Below are 23,728 nucleotides of genomic sequence, written 5' to 3' on the forward strand. Positions count from 1 at the left end.
CAGCAAGGATGTCATAAATTGGTCAAAAGTGATAGTAAAAATATTAAAAAAACGTTATCGCAAATAAATGCTGTTCTCTTGAACTGTAAAAATACCAAGCAGCACAAATTGTTTTCAACACTAACAATAATAAGAAATATTTCTTGAACAGCAAATCAGCATATTAGAATGATTTCTGAAGGATCATGTGACACTGAAGACTGATGCTGAAATATCAGCTTTGCCTTCAAGAATAAATTACGTTTTATAATATATTACATTAGAAATCATTTTTTAAACTAATAATATTTTACAATATTACTGTATCCAAATAAATGAAGCCTTGGTGAGCACGACTGTCTTCTTTCAAAAACAAAGTCTTAGTGATCATTTTAAATGATAAACCTCCTGCAGTTATTATACATTTGCATAATGCATATTAAGACATTCAAATTGTACACAAGTATCTCTAGAACAAAATGCCATTCAACATAATGGTCAGCAAATTAAGGTTTATTAATTCAGTTTACAATGTAGCCTGAATGTATTTTTGGTTAAGAGAGCCAGTTTTCATTAATATCTCTCTTACACTCATACTGTACATGTGGAAGGTCTTCTCTCACTTTCTGAAATGTGTTTCTTGTATTCATCTCTTCTAATAGCTCACCACCAAGATGTCTGTTGAATGTGGGTTGAATTCTTTCACTCATCTTCCTGTACACTGAGGGAAGCGACGAGTGCAGATTTTCAATGCTAGCACACTACACGATCACATCCTTCACATTACCAAGAGAGAGAGAAAAGTTTTCATTTACTGAAGAAAACCGGAGTGCTCGCCTCCACAACAGAAAGTGATGGACACATGAATAAAAGAGAGATTTTTAAAAGCATCCGCTGCCATCAGATTACAAAAGCATTATTACAGGTACAGATAAATGATCCCAGATTAAATACTCAACATGATGACTGTACTTCATCTATTGGATTAGATAATCTTATTTCTCATTGAGCATAATGGATGAGACTGGCTTACATTTAATAAGCCAGTTTGTACAATAGCATCTCTACAGGTACAATATGCTTTCAGGAGATTATAAAAAATGAGCTTGTGAAGCAAATCACAACAACAAGCTTGAATAACCGCTCCAATCCACCTACGCACCTACAGAACGCGATGTTAACTGCACTGTAAAGCCGCTATTGTGACCCTGCAACACCTCACTGTTCAAATAGAGGGCGCTCTCCACTCGCTTGAGATAAAACATACTGACTTAATACTCCAGTTCTTGAGCATTTAAAAGAAAGCAGCAGGATGGATGTACTAAATCACCCAGTCACTCATTTGCCCCTGTAATGAAGAACAAAAGGTAAAAGATGTGGCTTCATATCTTAATGTTGCTACACCATCAGCATCACCATTATACATCAACGTTGATCTCGTTCTCCAGAGGCCATGCAAATGACAAAAGAGAAATGACCTAGTTAACTGAACTTGGTTTTTTTTTTACTCTTTTACTGTTCAAATGAAGGCCGAAAAGGTCTGAGAAGAAAACTTTCTATATAAATGTTTGACCATGATGGCATATTTATATTTTCTTTGATGTAATGCAATTAAAAGCAAATATACTGCAAGAACCGCAAGCTGTCACATGAAATCATGAAAGGCTTTTGCCGAGTTTGGGGAATAGTCAACACAGCAGTTTATACCCATGTCTTGTACAGTTTTAATGACTAAATCCTTAAAAAAATAAAGGCTCCAAAAGAGGTTTTGCAGCAACACCATGTGTGAAGATCATTTTAATAATCTAATGAATGTTTTCAACCAAACATTTTTGAAAATAAAGGTTCTTCTTTATTGGCATTGATGGTACCACGAACACCCTTTAATACCCAAATAACCTTTCCATTCCACAAGAGTTTAAGTGATAGTCCCTGACATTTTAATAACTTTTATTTTACTGCACACATTTTAATTTGTTTTTAAAAAGATTTTAAGGCTAAATTGCCCCTTTTGGAGCTTTTTCAAAAACAAAAAATCAGAATGAGATCATCTTTTTGTGTGCAGATTGTGTAGTCTCGTTGATCTAAATCATTCAAACCAGATCTGAGCATTTCATATGAGTTTACATGTCCATTTTAAAGGGATAGTTCACTTAAAAATAAAAATTACCCCATGATTTCCACACCATCAAGCCATCCTGGGAGTGCATGACTTTCTTGTTTTAGACAAATACAATTGGAGTTATATTAAAAAAAATCTCATAATGGAGTTATAATGGCAGTGGGAGTTGAGATCTGAAAGGCCAAAAAAGTGCAACCACCTATCATAAAAAGACCTTCTGAAGCTAAGCGATGCTTTGTGTAAGAAAAATATCCATATTTAAAACTGTATAAACCATAATCTCAAGCTAACTGCCGTACGTACGTTCACAAAAGAGTGGTGTTCCAGTGGATGATGTAGCTTCTTCAGCTTATTAACACGTTCTTCATACTAAAAAAATGGTTCTATCGCATCGTTATGAAAACACTTTTTTTCCAAGAGTGTCAAAATCCTTACAAAGGTTCCAGATGTTAAAGGTTCTTCATGGAAGCACAGAAACAAAGAACCTTTATTTTTCTCATTTCCAATCAATATCATGATTCATAGATTGTATTATTCTCCAGAGAGAGAGTGGAAGTAACTGGAAAACTTGTTCCTGACAGGACTCCTGCATCAACAAATAGATAATCGGGTCAAATAAGTAAATATTAATTCAGCAATCCAAGAAAAATTGCTTCATGGGCTCTAAAGTACATTTAAACGACACATTATCATATTCGATTGTGTTAGTTTTCACCCTCACACGAAAAGAGCTTATGTTTAACATACTAATTAAGCACTTGTGCATAATTGCAATCATAACGTTGAGCGGTTAGAAGTAACAACTAGATGTCCACTTAATAAACCGATTTTTAAAATGAGGTTAGTGGTTTGTTTTCCCGCAGGACTTTCAATGCATGTTCCACACTATGTGCTGATGGCTAGTGAGAAACTGACGTTCATCCTTTTAGCATTTTAGGCTGGTTGGGAAAGAGCAGGCTTTATAATTGCATTAAATGGGCGCCTGTGAAATATTCTGTGGTGCAACAAATGTTATTTTGAGGGCGTGCTTCATTTCAAGGCCTTTCAATACAGCAGAAGTGTGATTTTATTTTGTATTCAGCTGCATCCTTCACATGAGTGTTTGTGAAGTTGAAAAAAAAAAATAGTCTAAAACACCATTCAACAAGACCTTCGGCCTTGAAACTGAGCTTTTCAGATGATGACCTCGTGTTAAGGACAAACATTCCACATTTAATGAGATTACGTGGAGGTAACACAAAAATGAAATAACTAGGGTTTATATATACATATTCACTATCAATTAGACACTAATGCATCATTTGAAATGCAAGTTTAACTTTGTCATTTAATATTTTTATTTAATTTTGAATAGTTTTAGATATCACTGTCTTACTGTGCATTCTTCATCTCAAGCACAAATATCATTTAATCTCAGCCTCGCTTGGCATGTGCATGTGTGGGCTGTGTTCAGACAGGTAACAATACACTAGCCGTCCTTCAAGCACAGAATGTTCAAAATGTGAACGTCGTAATCATAGGAAACCTTGACGAGCACAGACACGGATAAAGAAGAGAAAATGACACAGCCGGTCTCACAAAACACAAGTCTGCCATCAATCAGCCACTCAAACGCTAAAAGCAGATGCAATATAGTGTGTGAAGAATCTGGAAACGGGCCAATTTCCCAAAAACACACAAATCAAAAAGGACAAAGAAATAAAGAAACAACACCAGTTTTTTTTCCCCCATATTTTTTATATTTAATTTTACTTTCATTTTTTTCTTTTTTAATGGACAATGTCAAACTTTTTTTTTTTTTTTTTTTGTAGATTCTGCAAGATATGTTTGGAATTTGTAACAGAAGCCCTCCTAAAACGGGGTCAGTGGTCTAAACGCCCCCATTCCTCTCCGATATCAAACAAAACCCACCCTCCCACCTGAAACCCCCAACTCTCACACACATCCCCTTTTAAATTAAACATGAAGGAAACTAAACAAAACAATAGTTTGCAGAGGCTCATTACATAAAACAAAGACTTGAAAAGACAAACACTTTAAAAGAGGACACGAAAAGGTGGTCATGATTATCTACTCATCAACTTTTGGTACCTGTTTAAGGTCGTAGGCCTCCTCTCAGGTGTTTTATATCGCAAAAAGTAAAGCGTTAACTTAACCGAGGCGTTTTTTTCTTCTTTACAGAGTCTACATCACCGATTGAGCGCTCGTCTCTTCTCAAGCAAATGAAGAGGCAACGATCATATACAATCAGCAGTTGTTTTTTGTCAATGATAAAGCCATATATTACTTTAAAACACTGATTTTTCTTTGGATGAGAGTTACTTTTAAATACAGTAATGATAACATGCAGGTTTACCCTCACCGAGTCTCATTTTAAGATTGCGCAAGACATACAGACCCTGAACTGCTTGCGGCGTTAAATAAAATGGAAAATACACGTGTGAGCGACAGTCTCGATGCCTGCGCACAGAAATTTTGCTATATTTATTAGCATGGCACATGACCTCAAATGTCTATCGTACAGGAAGTTTGATTCTTTGCGCAGCGCAATCTCCAGTCGCCGGATTATTATGCAACGATAATGGTACAGTATAGAAAAAGAAAAAAAAAAAAAAAAAAAACTATTTGGTAAACAGTTCTTGCAAATCCTGTCCTTAATTGTCAAAAACACACAGTACAGTAAAAGCAATCAAAATAACTTTGCTTCAGGTAAAAGCAAAGATGGAGGCTTCAGTCAATCATATACGTGGAAAATGGTCCACTCTAGACAATACAGGCGTTTAGAAGAGCGCACAGCTCAGCTATAGAAATACTAGCGATACTTAAAAGAAGTTTGCTTATGCAAACTATTATAGGTACATTAATTAGATAAATTGAAAAACAATTAAATGGGTTTTTAAAGTTTAAAATGTTCATCTGGTGGGCTACAATTGTTTTGTAAAACGGAAAATAAAGGCTATAGAAAAAACGGTTTAACTAATTTACTTTAGCCGAGATGAGATGCAGGATGTAAGGCATGTATGCTCATTTTCTGAGATGTTTAACGTCCACCTCATCCAATCACATTTAACACACACATCATAGGATTCGTTCAACTGCTAAAGCTGGATGGCAAAAACAAAAAATCTGCATAAAATCATGGCAGTTCTATCGTGACTTTATCCACTGTGGTATTAGCGAAACGTTGAAAGGTGTAAAAGTGTGCGAAAGTATGGCAGAGGCCTATAAAAGCGCGAGTGACTACAATGGAGGGTTGAAAGTAAACAAAAACATGCAGACAATCGCTCCTCCAATCATCTTGAGAAACTTCTGGGATGGTTTTTGCTTTTTGATTACAAATTGGTGTAGTTTGAGTTATGAACAGGGAAAAAAAACTAAAAAATTAAAACAAATGAAACAAAGTAAACATTACATTTGGTTGAGGGAACACTTGAAAATGTACATGTACATATAAACGTGCCAACACTTGTTATTAATGCACTCATCTTAGCTATTGGCATTATGAAGGTTTTTTTTTTCCACATTGTTTCAATACCAAAACTTTTTTTGTTTTGTCAACAATTATCATACTCGCTTTGGGTATTATTCACAAATAAGTATTTTATATAATTATGTTGGGCCAAGAATTATTTTGCCAAGCGCACAAACGACGATAAGAAATTCTGCTGAGCAAGTCTTCGTTGTTAAAAAAAGAAAAGAAAAAAGTCAGAAATAAACCTAATTTATAAACCTAAATTTACAAAATTTATTTATTTTTTTTTTACTACTGAATTTAAGATGCCCTTACACCACCCCAATGCTATGTCTATATATATATTCTGTATTTTATATACACATTTAATATTCATCCTGTACGTATTCACTCATCTCAATTTTCCTACCATTACAGATCTTAAATTTCTTATCTATATCAATAAATAAATAAGAACCATGGTTTGTTTTTCATTATGCCCTCTTCATGGTATTGTGCGATTCTCCCCGAAATGGTCCTGGAGAGTTTTGCATGTAGGGGGCATCAGCTCTACCAAAAAGAGAGAGAATGAGTGGAAAACAGAGGGAGAGACAGAAAAAAAAATATGAGAGGCAGAAAAGAAAAGATGAGGGCGAGCGCTAGGTAGCTGCTGGGTTACTACGCCTGTGCGTTGGTGCCATTCTTGTCGGGGGAATTGGCTGCGTTGATAGAGTTGGCAGTGCAGTCTGGCTGCATGCTGTCCTTGCGTGGAGGCATTCGCTCATTTATCCGGTCCAGTCCACGTGCTTCCTCAAAGCTTTGGATCTTGTGTTGAGGGTTGAAGCCTTGGATAGCTGAAAGTATGGAAGCAGGACGTTAGTTAACGCTAATGCTTATGGAGTGACAGCAATGTTCGGTTTTGTTTTGGGTGTTATTGGTGTACTTTATTTTTATTATAGAGTCAAACTGATATTGGAGCTTAATAAAAAAAAAATAAAAAAAAATAAAAAACCAAGCAGTCCTACATCCCAACATTACCTTATTAGATACGAACATTTTCAGTCACTAAAAGTAGCATGACTACAGAGGGCTGTTCTTCCCCAAAGAGAAAGATTAATGAAATACAGCTAAATATGCCAGTCAGCCAATCAACCAGTTGCAATAAGAAAAAGAGAAGCACAGTAAAGCTTGATTAGTTTAGATAACATTAACCAGAAACGCTGATGTACCCACATCAAGCCTGACATTAAAGGCGAAAACAGGCCTAGATCGGAGTTTATTTGTGTGCTTTTTGGTCAGGAAGTGAAACTGATAAAAACAAAGATTCAGTCTCATGCTGAGGTCTGCTCATACCCTGCCTCTGGCTTCCCCACTTTAAATAGCTGTGTCTGAAGCATTCATGATTGTGAGACTTTCTGAAACAGCCTTCTTTCAAAAGCCAAATCTACCAGTTTATCAAGCATTACAAAGAATAGTTCAAAAATGAAAATAATGTCATCATTTACTCACCCTCGTCTCGTTTCAAATCTGTACAACTGACTTTCTCATGTGGAACACAAAAGTTATTTTAAAAGAACTATTTTTGTCCATACAATGCAAGTCAGTGGAGTCCAAAAGGTTTTTTTTTTTTTTTAAAAGATGTCTTTAAAAATTAAGACTTCATTTGCAAAAACAGATAACTCCGTTTTCAACATTTTTCAAAAATCATGTTTTTTCATTGTGCATTCCAATTAATCTCAGTCAAACTGCAGTTGGGTTATTTTGATTTGGTTAAAAAAATAGCTTAAAAATACAGCTAACTAACACAAAACACAAAAACATGATTTTTGAAAATAAAAAATAAATAAAAAAAAAGTTGTTTTTAAGAGTTATCTGCTTTTGCAAATAAACTATTTTTGATGCTCCACAGAAGAAAGTCATGCTTGATGAGGGTCGTTGAATTTCATATGTTGGTCAACTATCATTTTAAAATTAATTACTTTAACACAAGTTCCTTGTTATAAAGATTATGCTAAATGTTTTGCAAATGTTGCAGGTTGTATTTTAATTCGTTTAGTGGAGCAAAAATCTCACTTCACTTTCAATGCAAACTGAACAAAGAAACATCTCAACGTGCAAATCAACCAAAACTGCTAGCTTTAAACGTAACAAGCATGTGACAAATAAATGCACATGCACACAAATAAATACTAAATGACATTGGCAACTACAAAGGGACGAAATTCAAACGAAGCACAGACAGTTAATCCAAGAGGGAGGGTAACAGACAGACAACACTGAGAAGTTTTCACAGATGTCTTGCATACCTCGTGCTTCCTCTGCTTCTACGGTGGCTGTGTAAGCATGAGTAGTAGTGCCATGCCCAAAATGAACGGGGAAAGAAAGTGAGTCAAGTTATCAATGCAATCACAAGTCCATTCAAACCCCCTCCCCGTTTCCCATTCATTCATCTTCCCCTCCCAACACCAGCCCGAATGCTTCACATGCCACACAGGAAGAAACCTGAGAAGTTAGTTTAGTTGCTTCATCCAGAACATAAACAGATTTCAAGACTCGTTTTTTCCTGGTCAGGTTTGTTTTTGAGAACCCGTGCTTTTGAATCTGAGATGCAGCGCCTTCTGAACAAGTCTAAAAATAGACTAGGTCTATGTCAAAAGCTGAAGGTATACAATAGCCAAACAAGGAAAGGCTTTCGCCATAAAAAACTCCATGCAATGTACTGTGTATGCGTGATGACAGTTTATTTGTGGTATTCACAGGAAGATGAGAGGCAAGACAGCTTTGAGCGATGTGTCGTGGTTTTTTTTTTTTTTTTTTCAGCTACTGAGGAGTCCTTTTATTTACATCCCCTCCCCCAGTGAACCAGCAGCGCATTAAAGTCATAAGACCGCGTTGTAGTTCACTGTGCCTTGACAAACGACCTAAACAGCTGGGCTTTCCAAAAATGTAATGCCATAGTCCTCCAAGTATGAAAATTCCCTTGGAAGTGCATTTTCCATTAATAAATTTTAAAGTCACTTATGTTCAAGGCAGTAAACAGTAATATTGTGAAATATTACAACCTAAAGTAACTGTTTTCTATTTGAATGTATTTTAAAATGCAATTTATTCCTGCGATGCACAGCTGGATTTCCAGCATCATTACTCCAGTGTCTTATGATCCTTCAGAAATCATTCTGATATGCAGATTCGCTGCTCAAAAAACTGTGAGTGTGTCAGAACAGTGATCTAGGAGTATAATACTCAGACACGTTTAGCTATTGTGCTCATGAGCAAAAGAGCAAGCCTAGCTTGCGTCATTTCATGATCCCACACGCCCATAAATTTTGCACATTGCTATGCAGTTACTAGAATGTTCTGGTTGACTTTATCCTGGCTAAAGTAAAAAACAAAAAAAACACTATAGATATAACTTGAAAACCTTGAAGGGTTAGTTCACCAACAAATGAAAAAGACCGTCGCTAATCTTCAGAACACTAGTGAAGATATTTTTGATGAAATCCAAGAGCTTTCTGAACCTGCACAGATAGCAATGCAACTACCTCGTTCAAAGCACAGAAAGGGAGTAAGGACATCATTAAAATTGTCCATGTGGCATCAGTGGTTCTAAAAAAATACTTTACGCCTGTAGAATGATTTTAATCAACAATTTCATCTCTTCCGTGTCAGTCTTTGCATAGTGATACTCTAGTGAATGTGCATCAAAGAAAACGCACGCTGTACATAAAACAGTCTTCGTAAACATGTCTGCAGATTTCAACAGAGAGGATGACTAGCAAATGTTTGCCTAGCCTTACTTATCGGAACCATAATATACAGACAATTAACAAAGAGAGATGGAAATTCTACATCAGAACGCTGGCACCTGCGTCAGCAGACCCACATGCATGTGTTGCGATACTCTCGTAAATGTGCGTTGAAGACTGACACGGAAGAGAAGAAATCTTTTAATAAAGTTATTTGTGTTTTCTTTGCACCCAAAAACTATTCTCGTAGCTTCATAAAATTACGGTTGAACCAATGATGTCACATGGACTATTTTAACAACGTCCTTACTACCTTTCTGGGCCTTGAACATGTCAGTTGCGCTGCTGTCTATACAGGGTCAGAAAGAATCAGAATTTTCATTTTTGGGTTAACTAACCATTTAAGCCCGTCCACTCTGAAAAATAATAACACAATTTTGAGAGCTCTTTCAACAAGTATTGTATTACAGTTTTTTGCATTACAATTTTATTACATGCTGACCTACAGAAAGCTGCATGGTTTAAAAGTGACTTCTGTGCAGTACTTCAAACATTGCTACACTTTTGACAACAAAACATGGGCCTTTTTTGCTGAAATTTCGCTAATATGACTGCACCTTTAGGGTTAGAGGTTTGTTAAAATCCCCAACCCCTAGTATGTACAGTATGTTATTGTATATTATGAAACATTCAGAATCATACCAAATTGAAGAGCACCTGCTTTCATCAAAAACAAACCTGACCATGTTAATATGGTTGTTAGTAGGAGGGCAGCAGGCTGATGAGTTTTTACATTGAAGGCAGGGAGAGGAAGCATGGCACACCGACAGGCGCTGGCTAAATTGGGTCATATTGCGTCATAGTCATAAGCTCACAGGAGCCCCTCTCACTGTGAAAGCATCACCCGGCAGCAGCTCCTTGGCACTCGCTACGATCTCAGCAGCGCTCGGAAGTTTTTCAGGTCCCTGTCAGGACAGGAAGTCTGAAGCGTGTTGACTGAAATCCCCTTTCATGACCAAACCCTTGTAAAATCTCCCCCCTTTTTAAACAATATCACTGTTCGATCGAGTTGATGATTGGTGTGCTGCACCGTGAGAGAGGCAGAGCTGCTGGGCAAGGTGGTGACAGAAACAGAGAGAGAGAGAGAGAGAGAGAGAGAGAGAGAGAGAGAGAGAGAGAGAGAGAGAGAGAGAGAGAGAGAGAGAGAGAGAGAGAGAGAGAGAGAGAGAGAGAGAGAGAGACAGACAGAGAGACAGAGAGAGAGAGAGAGAGGAGACGGAGAAAGAAAGTGTAACAGTAGCAGGGGGTCGGTGGAGAGCAGGTATCGGCCTCCACAGTACCGCAGAGACAGCTCAATGATGCCGGGAGCGAGACTTACCACTCTGTAGGGTCTGTCTGCCTCCTGATAGCACACCCACGGGCAACGTCCCAGTGGGGGTCAAGCCCTTTAGCTGCAACACGCTCTCATTCTCCTCTCTGGAAACACACCCACACACACAGTTAAGGGATACAAAATCAGCTACGGTTTAGCTTCAAATAAAAGTGTCCAGATGAATATTTCCATGAAAGCATCATGTTTTAAGTTGACTGCATTTATGTCAAACAAATAATGACAACGAAATGTGTCCATGGAAAATCTTTATATGTTGTCAAAGTCAAATTATCTGATATTTTAAGGAGACTTATTGACCTTAAATTTTTCAAATATATTATAAATACATATGTACCATATGTATTATATTTACACATTATAAAAAAAGAAAATGTATGAGATGGATACAGGCAGAAAGACAGATAGATCTACCTATATGTATTATTCATATTTTATAAACCTCTCTTTGATACTACTTGCATCAAATACTGTTGCTTATGCTTTTAAAGAATAAGGCCACATCTCTGATGTGCAGAACAGAGTGTGCGTGTGTGTGTGTGAAATCCTTGGCCATGAGGGATTTGTTCGTTAAGTGTGTATATTCACCTAAGAACAGAGAAAACTCTGGCCATCTTGCCAATGGCACGAATCTTATTTCGGATCACCTCTTTGCGGACTGCCGGGGTACCACCTGCCACAAACATGCACACATGGGGAGGGACAGAGAAAAAGAAAAACAGAGTGAGGGAATGTTAGGGTCTAGTTTTATTGATGGGAATAATTTTGCAGTATATCTGTCAACTTGAAACCTTGCACATTTTATGAACTACTTTACTCAACATCCTTATCTGCACACTAGTCCTATCTGATGGCAGGAGTCAAACGTACTCTAGATCAAATGAGCTATTACATCCTGAACTCCCATAAGGAATAAATAAACCCCATTTCAAAACTCAAAGGCTCACAGACACACAGAGGAAGTGTGTCAGGCCAAGTTAAAATTATGCACCATTCAAAAAAAAAAGAAGGACAAATCAAATGGGCATCAAGAACAGTAAATGGGACACTGTATTCCTTCATGACAGCTCCTCAGATGTGGGCGTTCAGAAAGGGTTCATCTGGTTTCATTACAGCAGAAGAGGCATCACTGTACTTCATGGCTCTTGTGTTAAGAGCAGTAATTCATTTTAAATTACTGAAGTGACTGAATGTAGACAAAGGTTGTCTCAGTTTAGGTAAGCCGCTAATAGCAATGCATGTCTGGGTAGAAGGTTAGCAATATATTTGATTCACTGATAACAGACAGCAAAAAGAACATGCTTTGAAGGCATTCGTGAAGTATAAAACGCACTGTTTGTGTATTTCCTTTCTCTGCAGCTTTATATCTTCATAAAACAGATGAAACAATAGAGCAGGAAGCCCATTTAAATCACACAATTACTGCTGAGTTCGTATTTAAAGCAACTTGCACACAAGAATATAGTGTCCTAAATAGAAATATATGGGTTATGCGCTGAGGACTAATACACACTAATCAGAGAACTATTATTTGATGAGAAAAGGGGCATGCTGGTATATTTAACAGAGCTGAAATCCATGTTGAGAAGACAAAAGAAATTTAAGAAAGGAGACATTTAAGTGATGATGTTAACAGAGGAGACTTTTTACATTCGGCCCATTCTCCTCTGACCTCTAGCATCAACAAGGCATTTTCGCCCACAGGACTGCCGCATACTGGATGTTTTTCCCTTTTCACACCATTCTTTGTAAACCCTAGAAATGGTTGTGCGTGAAAATCCCAGTAACTGAGCAGATTGTGAAATACTCAGACCGGCCCGTCTGGCACCAACAACCATGCCACGCTCAAAATTGCATAAATCACCTTTCTTTCCCATTCTGACATTCAGTTTGGAGTTCAGGAGATTGTCTTGACCAGGACCACACCCCTAAATGCATTGAAACAACTGCCATGTGATTGGTTGATTAGATAATTGCATTAATGAGAAATTGAACAGGTGTTCCTAATAATCCTTTAGGTGAGTGTATAAAGCACATGTTCTGCATGACCATATTCTACATCCCTAATCCTACTCAATACCTAAACTTAACCAACTTACTGACTATTAATAAGCAGCAAATTAGGAGTTGTTTGAGGCAAAATTCATAATTAATGGTTTGTTAATAGCAAGAAGTTGAACCTTAAAATAAAGTGTGATAAAAACGGTTTCAAGGTGGTAAACAGTATACCATTTATTTTTGTGAAATACACTACGATTCAATTTTGTCATTTTGAAAAAAAATAATACTTCCTCAGAAAGGATGCATTAATTTGACAGTAAAGACTTAAAAACTAAAAACAAAAAAATAAAGTAAATACTGCTCATGTGAACTTTCCTTTCATCAAATTAGAATTTTTCAAATAGATTACCTGTTATTGTAACTCTAATGATATTTCACAATATTACAGAAACTCCCAAAAAATTTTTCTATATAAACACAGCCTTGGTAAACAAGAGACTTCTTACCAACCCCGAAATTTTGAAAGGTAGTGTACATTTTTGCTTATATCCTCAACCTCTATAAGACCACAGTGGGGCTCAAATGAATTTATTTGGGGTTTACAAAAAGCTACAATGCAACAAAAGCACCAAACACAAAACCCATCCACGAGAGGAAGCTCAGGAAGTTCAGAAAAACAACTCTAAATTCATACCTTCACATGTGTCGTCTCCCTCTGACATGAGCTCATCATCTGAGCAGATGCTTAACACGTTGACCAGCATCTCTGTTACTGAGAGCAAATGAGAGAAGACCAACTTTAACATAACACTTTTCAAAAACCATATTCTATTATTAATGACATGCTTAGGCTTTAAAACCATCTAAATCACATGCTTCATAGTGTTCAACATATGATCATTATGTACAGATATCCATTTGGTTACTCCATCTAGACAATTTGTCTGAATGTTTCCTTGAGGATCAATAACCATCAGACCTGATGCACAGTAAAATTAATTTCTAAAACCACATCCCATAATTTTGCAAATGGACTTCTGATGTCAAAATCAATATTAAAAAAAAAAAAAAAAAAAAAACTACGCCATTTTCATTTGCTCTTTACCTTTTTCCCCAACAAAGGGCAGTGACCACGTGAACACATCCATGAAGTTGGGCAGCCAGTACGGGTGAGGAGAGCAATTGAACTGCCGGATGTTCATGACGTTGTTCTCGTATTTCAACACAGCAGCTTGAGGGGTTAAAAAAAAAAGGAAAAAAAAAAAAAAAGTTAAAAATAAAATAAAAAATTAAAAATTAAAAATTAAATAAAATAAAAAAAAATAAAAAAATAAAAATGAGCTATGTATATCTGGACTGCATGAATTTATTGCATAAGGGCAAAAATTAAACCGTTCAGCACAATGGTACTGGCTCTAAACTGTCTTAAGAGCTCTTACCTTTATTGTTATACACATCTAAGTAGTTTGGTGCAGAGAAGATTGTGATTAAAGAGGGGAAGCCTGTCGTCTGACTTTTTCTGTACATTCGATACCTAAGGGGGTCAGTGAAATCGGACAGACATTGTCAGTAAGAGCTGTTTACATTCAGTTCTGAGCAGTCTGGTTTATGAGTGTAGTGTGCAGTGTACTCACCCTGCATCTTGGGCTTCATGCGCTCTTATAACTGACAACAAGTTATTATTCATCAGAAAGTCACATACTGCAGGGTAACTGTTAGAGACGGAGAGAGAGGTGTAATTAGCGATTCCAGCAGTCCATCAGTCAGAACGGCATGACTAACATTGAGAGGTGCGACTGTGAACGGGGACTGTGTAGGCAGCTATCAAACAAATGTGCATGTGGGCAGACTGTCAGCTGGAGTACCTGTAAAAATAGGAACATCCTCTCACACTGTTGTGACAAAAGTGCTCCGAGCTCTTTTCGCTTCCGTAGTCCTCGCCAGGGTCAGACCACAGCAGGTCGCACATCGGCCCGAAAGCTGGAGGCTCTTTAAACCTGTCTAACTGCAGCACAACAGTTCAAAACAAACAATCAGATCTCAAAAACCCAGCATTTCTGTTCTGCAGCACCATCTTATCAATCACTGCAACAAAACATTCAATCCATTTGCATTTGCTTAAAATGTACAAATCAATGACATTTATGACATTAAGTGATTACTGAAAACATTAAGCAAACCATCTTATCAAAGCACATATTAAGGGGAAAAAAAACTAACCAAATATAATCATTTTATGGTCTGTAAACAAATAGACCGAAAAGTGTTTTAACTAAATATGTGCTTACACATCTCTAATTCTTTTTAGAAGACAAATTATTATTATAATTATTAGTATTTATGACAATAATTATTAATATCCCAAAATAATGACATTTAAAACAAAAATGTATATTATTACTATTAAGGAAACAAAAGGAAAGAAAAGGACGTGGCATGCAGCCAAGTATGGTGTCCCATACTTGGAATTTGTGCTCTGCATTTAACCCATCCAAGTGCACACACACTGCAGTGAGAAGTGAACAAACACACACATTGTGAGCACACACCCGGAGCAGTGGGCAGCCAATGCTGCGGCGCCGGGGGAGCAGTTGGGGGTTCGGTGCCTTGCTCAAGGGTACCTCAGTTGTGATATTGAAGGTGGAGAGAGCGCTGGACATTCACTCCCCCCACCTACAATCCCTACCGGACCTGAGACTCAAACCCACAACCTTCGGGTTACAAGTCCGACTCTCTAACCATTAGGCCACAACTGTAATTATTATTATATTACTACAAATAAAATAAGAGTCGGGAGGGTTGATTTGATTTAAACCTTCTAAAATACATTTTAGTTTAGCATGATTATTATGATAAAAACATGTGATATAACAATTAGAGTAAAAGTAGTATATTATACACACACAAAAAAAGGTGCTATATAGCACTAAAAGTGGTTCTTTGGCTCGTAATCATAGGGGAACCACTTTTGGTGCTGTATAGCACCAAATCTTGGTGCTTCAGTGGTTCTTTGGGGTGATTAAGGTGCTATATAGCGCCACTGCCGTACAAAGAACCCGTTAAGCCCCTTTAAAGTTTTTTTATGAGCCAAAGAACCACTGTTGGTGCTGTTTAGCATTATTTTTGTTGAAGAAATGCAATATGGCACCTCTTATGGTTCTACATAGCACCATTTGACAAAGGTGACCTTTAAAGATATAGTGCTATACAGCACCAAAAGTGGTTCCCCTATGATTACGAGCCAAGAACCACTTTTAATAGCTATATAGCACCATTTTTTTTAGAGTGTATAGTATAGTAAAAATAATGTAACAATTTTAATGCCCCCCCATTATGCAATAACAATGTGCAATAACCTTATATGTATTTGCTACCACCTCCATCCTTGTACATCCCTGTATCTCCTTTTATTCTATCCCATTCTATCATCTATTGCATAACACAATACAATGCAATACAATCATTTATGTTTCAATTATTTTTTTCTTTTTCAATATTTTGTTTATTTATATTTACATATGTAATTTTTTTATTCTCATCTTTTTTTATTGTCTTGTGTGTCGTTGTTGTCTCTGTGAACTGGAAGCGTATGACACTAAAACAAATTCCTTGTATGCGCAAGCATACTTGGCAATAAAAGCTCTTTCTGATTCTGATCATTCAAAAATTGAAGTGTCTTATTGTTATTGCAATATGTCACTATTATATATTATTATTGAAATTATAAACAGAAGTGTTTTAATATTTATTACATATAATAATAATAATAATTATAATAATGAGGAAACAATTTATAATAAAATAATTTAGTTGACTCAAAATAAGGCAACCATCTTAACCATCTATTTTGTTGTAGTTATATAATAATAATAATAATAATAATAATAATAATAATACAAAAGTAACTATTTGAAATTTAATAAAAATTACATATTAAAAGTGTCTTATTATTTTTACTGCCATTTATATATATAAAAAAGTATTTACATAAATCATTTATACTAAAGTGTTTAAATGCTTAGAAAATAAATTATTATTATTATTAATAATAATAATAATAATAAATAGGAATAGGTCAGGATGGTTGCTAATTGTCTAAACAACTGATCATTTTGAATGCTGAGGTAGGCTAGCGAGTTTAGATTTCATACTTGTCTTTTTTTTAAGCTTGAATATTCTTAGCAGCAGTGCTTTAAAAGGTGATCAGTTTAAAGATGTAACTTCTCAGAGAGGGTTTCAACATGTTGACATCTTGCTGTGCTTCAGCAGTACAACTCCCTCCGAGAAGTTGCATGTCTAAATTCAACCCCTTTAAAGAATCATCACAACAGCGAAACAAGCATCACCTTCATAACAAATTCAGCACCTTCCAATACTGTCCCTACCATGAGTATCGTGCACAATACAACAGCCCCACATTTTTCTTACTTTCCGGATGTCGTCGAGGCAGGTGATCTCGGGGGACAGGCCTCCATGAACGCACAGGAACTGCTGGTTGAGCAGAGCGGCCAGGGGAAGGCAGTCAAAGGCCTCCATGCAGGCGTCATACACGCGCTCCGAGTACTTAATCTTGCCTGCGATGAGAGAACCACAAAAACACCCATGTATCTCCGAACAGGCGCAAGCAGAGTGAATGAGCTTTTCAAGCCAAGGCTGTCACACCGTCCGTTTGACATATCACAGTAATGCTGGGTGGGTGAGGGCAGATCGGGGCTTGCCAACTTTCCAAGGCTGGAGGAATAGATGGAGGAGGAGGAGGATGTCGCATGCCTTGTTAGGTGATGTTGCAGCAGACCCCTGAGCTAATTGAGATGAACTGAGGAAAGCAGCGCGGCGGGAGGCTGATTAAAGGAGGCTGAGGCCAGAGACAGATTACACGTGAAACAAGGGCCGCATACCGCCGTTAAATACTGACATTTTAGAACGGGCCAGCCATGCAGCGTATTGTAAACAGCGGCACTGACAGATGAGAAACAGGCTGCCTCGTGATGAGCAAAGAACAACACTGCAATGAGCCAACAAGTGGTGAAATAGCACATCATTATCAAAAGGCCCTTTGATTAGCTGGACAGAGAAACAGCCAGCTTCGAACTAGGCTGAATGAACGCATTAACAGCCAAGATTCTGCTGATTCAAACAGGAATGCCATTGTCCACTGGGTGGTTCCTGATTGGCTAAATTAGGGAATTTTCATTGGAGAGTTTTTGGTGCAGAACCTCAGATCCATTTGAAGTTTGTTTTGTTGACATGAAATCGAAGGTCAAAGTTTTGTTGGTTAGCATGTCTGCAACTAGCGATTAGTTTGAGAATTGATCAAACTGTATTTGATTAATTACATTAAAAAGCCAAACCTTATTTTCTGTAATGTATTGCACAGACTAAATAAATAAATGTATATATTAATTAAAAATGACAATATTCTACTTTGTCATGGGCTGTATATGTCTGTGCGTGTGTGCATGCATGCATATATATATATATATATATATATATATATATATATATATATATATATATATATATATATATATATATATATATATATATATGTATGTATGCATGTATGCATGTATGTGTATATATATATATATATATATATATATATATATATATATATATATATATATATATATATATATATATATATATATATATATACACACACACATACATATACATGTGTATATATTATATACACATACACACACGCATATCTAGATATATATTAGTGCTGTCAAAATTAGCGCGTTAACGCAGGAGATAAATTTTTTCAGTTTACACGTTAAAATTATATATATATATAAACAATTTTATATATTTTTTTAATTTATATTTGTAAATTAAAAAAAAAAAAAAAAAAATCTAATTACACAATCTAAATGTAAAAAACGTAAGTAAAAAAAAAAAAATTATATATATATCATACACATATACACACACACACACACATATATATATATATATATATACATATACATATACATATATATATATATATATATATATATATATATATATATATATATATATATATATATATATATATATACACACACATATATACACACGCATATTTAGATATATATTAGTGCTGTCAAAATTAGCGCGTTAACGCAGGAGATTAATTTTTTCAGTTTACACGTTAAAATTATTTAGCACCGTTAACGCAGGGGCGGGGGCCTAGGGTTGGCCACCCCACTCATTACTGGTGTTTCTGTCAGTTGTTTCTTGACAAGAAGTGCATTTATTCAGTCGCAGAACGTCTTTGATCACATCAATCCGGAGACGTTTCAGATACGCGTCAGCTTCACTTCAGCAGCAGGCGCGAGTCAAACAAGCGCGGAAACCGGTGCGCACTACAGCCTGCATCAGTTCAAAGAGCAAAATAAACTACGTGCATGCAATGTCGTGGACAGTTATCAAAAAGGCGATTAAAGCGGCCTTGAGCTGCGTGCATGTAATATGTTATATATGAGTTACATTAAGAACAATGGTTTTCAAAACTGTCCTGGAGCATCCTAGCACTGTCTCCCTCATCTAACACGCCGGATTCAACTCATCAGTTCATTAGTAGAGACTGAAATGGGTCCGACCTGAAGTGGGTCAGAAAAGTTGAAGAAAATTGAGAGAAAATACGATGCGTCTCACATTCACGACGTGCTCAGCAACGACATCTCTTAAAGAAATAGCAGCCAAAAACAACCTAATAAACAGCTTCTGCAACGTCTGTTCATCAAGAATAAAAGAAAAGAAAAGGAAATTAATAACTTTTAAATAGCTGTAAGTATTTATCTGTATTTAGTGTTTGATAACTATTCAATTTCTGTATATTTCTGCTGAGGGGCACAGGTAGCCTAGCTAAATAAAACAATCTTCAGTAGGGGTGGGCGATATGGGAAAAATATCATATCACGATTTTTTATAGAAATATCACAATTCACGATTTTTATCACGATTCTTTGTTAGTTTTACTATTTTGGTTTTACAAGTTGTCTGAGCATTACAGCCAAACTAGAAAGACAAAGATGCACGGCAGATATTTAGGCCAAAGTGGGCGAAGATAAAAAATCTTTGTCATTATTTTATTTTTCTTATTAAAAAATAAGAACAAAGATACACATTACAAATACACATAATATACAAATAAAACAAACAGTGCTTTATTTCCAGGTACAATAGGTGTATTTAGCAGAGCATTCAATGAAATTGAATGAACAAATATAAAAATAAAACACTAGATAGACTGATTCCTAAAGCAACTGTATTAAAGTTTTTCAGTCAAGAATAGTGAGTGATTTTTCTCTTTTGCGTTTTGTTAACGTTAAATGAATAGTTCCCCCACAAATTAATATTCTGTCATCTGTCTGTCAATTCTGTCACAATGTTGTATTTTTATATCATCATTTACTCAAAAGTTGTTTTAAACCGGAATGAGTTTCTTTCTTCTGCTGAACATAAATGCTATTTTGAAGAAGGTGGAAAACCAAACAGTTGCTGGTCCTCAGTGACTTCCATAGGATTTTTCTTTCCTACTATCAAAGTCAATGTGGACCAGCAACTGTTTGGTTTTCCACTGAGTAAATAATGACAGAAATTTAATTTTAGGGTGAACTATCCCTTTAATGACAGTCGACAGCACGTTTAGTGTCCTGTCCCTTTAAGAGCTGCACGCATCTAATATACAGGCACGCATCCGTTTCTCTCTTAACTATTTACTTTCATTTTAGAGATAACCAACTGAGTCTGTATGTAAACCTTGTGTGTTTTGACAGTATTAGCGCAAAATATAACTTAGTTGAGTAATCAGGAGCTGTTAGACAGGCTTTTTAGTGCGCGTGCTTCAGGTGTATGCGCTCAGAACAAGCGCACGTCAGACCAGCGCGCGAATTAAACATTTAACCAGCAAGGCTTGTATGCAAATAATGTACTTTTGCGATCACGAATAAGTGCAGTGTCCTGTCAGAGTAACTCTACTGCTGTATGTCGTTTTGTACAGTATATAGAGACGGCGGCGCCAGAACTGTATTTGACAATGTGCGCGGTAGCGCGATACTACGATATTTCTTAAAAAGCAGATCGTGGAGACATTTTTATCGTCCACGATCAAAAATCGTCATATCGCACACCCCTAATCTTCAGATAAAACCATTATAATAAATGTTATAAGTTCACTTAAATTAGAAGTTATTTTTAAAGTCTAATAAATTATAAAAATTGATAGCTCTTAATTATAATGTAATGTTTAATGGCTATAGTCAATGGCTAAATATTAGGGGAATATTTTTTATAGGAAAAATCAGTATTACTTGGTATCAGTGATACTGGCCTTCAGTCATAAAAAAATGCCATTAAACTAATATAAAAAATGTTTGTACATTAATTTGAAGACTGAATGTGAAATTATTGCAATATAAAAGTATATTTAAAAACTTTAATGTTAGGTGGGATTAATCGCAATTAATTTCTGAAAAACGTACGATTAATTAGTTCATTTGTTTTTATTGATTGACAGCACATATACATACATATATGAAATATTTATATTTTTTTCTAAAATTTCTACATCCTACCCAATTTGGAATTTTAACATTTAATTTAGGATTGTGAATGTATTTATTTAAAAACTAAATCAAAATCTTGCTCAGTGTTTTCCTCCAAACATTGTGCAAACTGAAGACTAAAAAAGCAACCAGAAGTGAGCTATTATTTGTATTGTAGTGGCTATGATATAAATTGCTGAGGTTTAAAATAAACTGTCCAAAATAAGTTTTTAAATGATTAAATAATAATAATAATAATAATAATAATAACCAACACACTTTAATCATAGTAAAATGTGTCATTGTAAAAACGAGGGCTGAGAAAACTACATAGTGACAGCTGGAAGCAAAGTTACATTAGCCAAAATATTTAATAAACACCTAAGTCAGTGAGGGATTTATATAACTTGCTGAATGAAGGGTGTTACAATTTTGCACAGCCTCTGTGTGGGTCTGCTGATCATCAGCTGCTGGTGCAAAGCAGGCAGCCGTTCGATGTGCGGGTTTCAGTTAGCTGTCAGCGTTTGTCATGACTGGGCTGATGGCTGATGTAAATCTAAATGGGGAGTGAAGAGCCCTGACGAGCACTGAGGGATGTGATTGAGCTCTGTGCCTGCGGCCCGCCATTCAGTACTCCCCTGACACGATCTCTCTCGGGATGCCACGATGGTAATGGGGAAAAATTGCCATGACCGACTTGAATGATAGGATGTGGTAAAATCTCATTTCATTCTCTTGATAACGTTTACACACACGCTCTGAGGTTCTAAAGAGCTGAGCTTACATTCTTGTTTAAAGGTGAAGTACTCCGTGAGATGCCTACACTCGTGGTTGCCTCTGAGGAGGAAGAGGGTGGTCGGGTGGTTGATCTTCAGGGCCCACAGAAAGAGCACACACTGCAGATGCAAACAGAAAAAGCACATCACAAAAACACAACACACAATAGCAATGCTATCATATAACCCTATTCTGTTTCTCACAATTGCGCCGATACATCAGTTTTTTGTGTGTATGCATACCCTTTCATAGAGCTCAAATAATGAAAATCCAGGTCACTGAAACTTCGAAACAAATTTTTCTCAGTGTGGTCAGAGTCGTTTTTGAAGCACTAAACTAGACATCCTGCAGACTAGGTTTGTCTATTGGTGACATTTTAATCTTGATACGTCTATGAAAACATGATAAATGACAGTGTATTGAAATGTAACATATGCATCACAATTCAATTCACATTATAAGACATCTAAGGCCTCGTTTACACTGCAGGTCTTGATGCTCAATTCCGATTTGTTGCCTATATGTTCTTTCAATTGTGACCCATATCAGATTCATGTGTTTACACTTGCCATTACCATCTGAAACATCCCGCATGCGTTGTTGTCATTTAGCGCCTCCACACGTGCTTCAGCAAGGTTGATTATGAGAAAGATTAAAGTTTTCCTCTAGTTCTTTTCTTATTAATAATTAGGCTACTATATTAATAATCACAATATAGCTGTTTTTTTGTTTCATCTTTCCTATTATAAATAAGAACAGATGCAAAAAAAAAAAAAACAGTAGCCTAGAAAGAAACAATGCATTACCTTTATCATTTTACATCTAAACAAAAGCATTCATATAGCCTATGAAAAACAAATGATCAAATGTAAAAATCACTTCAGTTTATTCATTACAAATAAATTATTAAAACTACAAAAGCAGTTCAATGAAGTGCTACGAGTGATCCCTCTTTTCTTTTATTGATAGATAACATTGAGACAGATGGCCTACTGTAATGCACGAATCATATAAAGTTACACATCAGATGTTTTTCCCCATCAGTTCCCCAAGCGTTTACTTAAGACAGAACATATGTTTGCGGGAATACTGAAATACTGTAATTCTGTGTATTTATCGGGATCGTGCGCCGTTATGCGCGCTCTTCAGATGTCAGTCAGCGCGAGAAGCGAGCGGAGAAAAGGTAATCCTCTCAGAAAATATACAATTAAAGATACTCTTAGATGTTTAATTACTATTTGGAGCACTGAGATCGCTAAACGAGGGCTTAATGAACAAATTGTGAAAAACTCAAATTCGACATGTCACACTTTTTTTTGCCTGTAGCTCAAAATAGCCCGTGCACATTTACATTCATTTTGCCAGCATGGGTCCCATATAACGTCCTTAAACCGCGGAGAAGTAACAAATTGTCAAGTTTTAATGACGTACAAAACGCGATGCCTGTTTACATGACAGTCGCATTGGCACATATCCAATTTATTTCCACATATGAATGAGGCCTGAATCAGAGCTCGCTAGATCCGAATGCATGCGTTTTTTTCCTGTTTACACTGTCATAGAACAGATCCGATCAAAAAAATCGGAATTGGGTCACATCTAACTGACAGTGTAAACGGGGCCTAAGTGTCAGTATGGACCATGTGTTAAAGAGACTATAAATATCAAAGTAGAAATGGAAAAATATGTTCAGTCAAGCCTACACAAACACAATACTGCTGA

General features: G+C 36.2%; 1 protein-coding gene across 5 annotated transcripts in view; it reads right to left on the reverse strand.

Annotated features, from left to right (window-relative positions):
* Positions 1-3,872: 3,872 nt before the first annotated feature.
* Positions 3,873-23,728, reverse strand: part of LOC306863932 (protein phosphatase 3 catalytic subunit alpha-like) — a 31,071-nt gene continuing 11,215 nt past the window's right edge. For 4 of the 5 annotated variants that reach the window (XM_079407531.1, XM_079407532.1, XM_079407534.1 and 1 more), the window contains 11 exons: positions 22,014-22,125; positions 17,118-17,263; positions 14,555-14,694; positions 14,324-14,401; positions 14,129-14,223; positions 13,795-13,920; positions 13,384-13,461; positions 11,277-11,361; positions 10,677-10,774; positions 7,859-7,885; positions 3,873-6,406 (listed from right to left, as the gene is read on the reverse strand). In XM_079407531.1, the coding sequence (XP_079263657.1) occupies positions 6,231-6,406; positions 7,859-7,885; positions 10,677-10,774; positions 11,277-11,361; positions 13,384-13,461; positions 13,795-13,920; positions 14,129-14,223; positions 14,324-14,401; positions 14,555-14,694; positions 17,118-17,263; positions 22,014-22,125 (1,161 nt within the window). In that variant the 3' untranslated portion in view covers positions 3,873-6,230. The remainder of the gene's footprint in view (positions 6,407-7,858; positions 7,886-10,676; positions 10,775-11,276; positions 11,362-13,383; positions 13,462-13,794; positions 13,921-14,128; positions 14,224-14,323; positions 14,402-14,554; positions 14,695-17,117; positions 17,264-22,013; positions 22,126-23,728) is intronic. The other variant, XM_079407533.1, reaches the window with a different exon arrangement.

Source organism: Barbus barbus (genome assembly GCF_936440315.1).
Source record: "Barbus barbus genome assembly, chromosome: 45".
Lineage (NCBI taxonomy): Eukaryota > Metazoa > Chordata > Actinopteri > Cypriniformes > Cyprinidae > Barbus > Barbus barbus.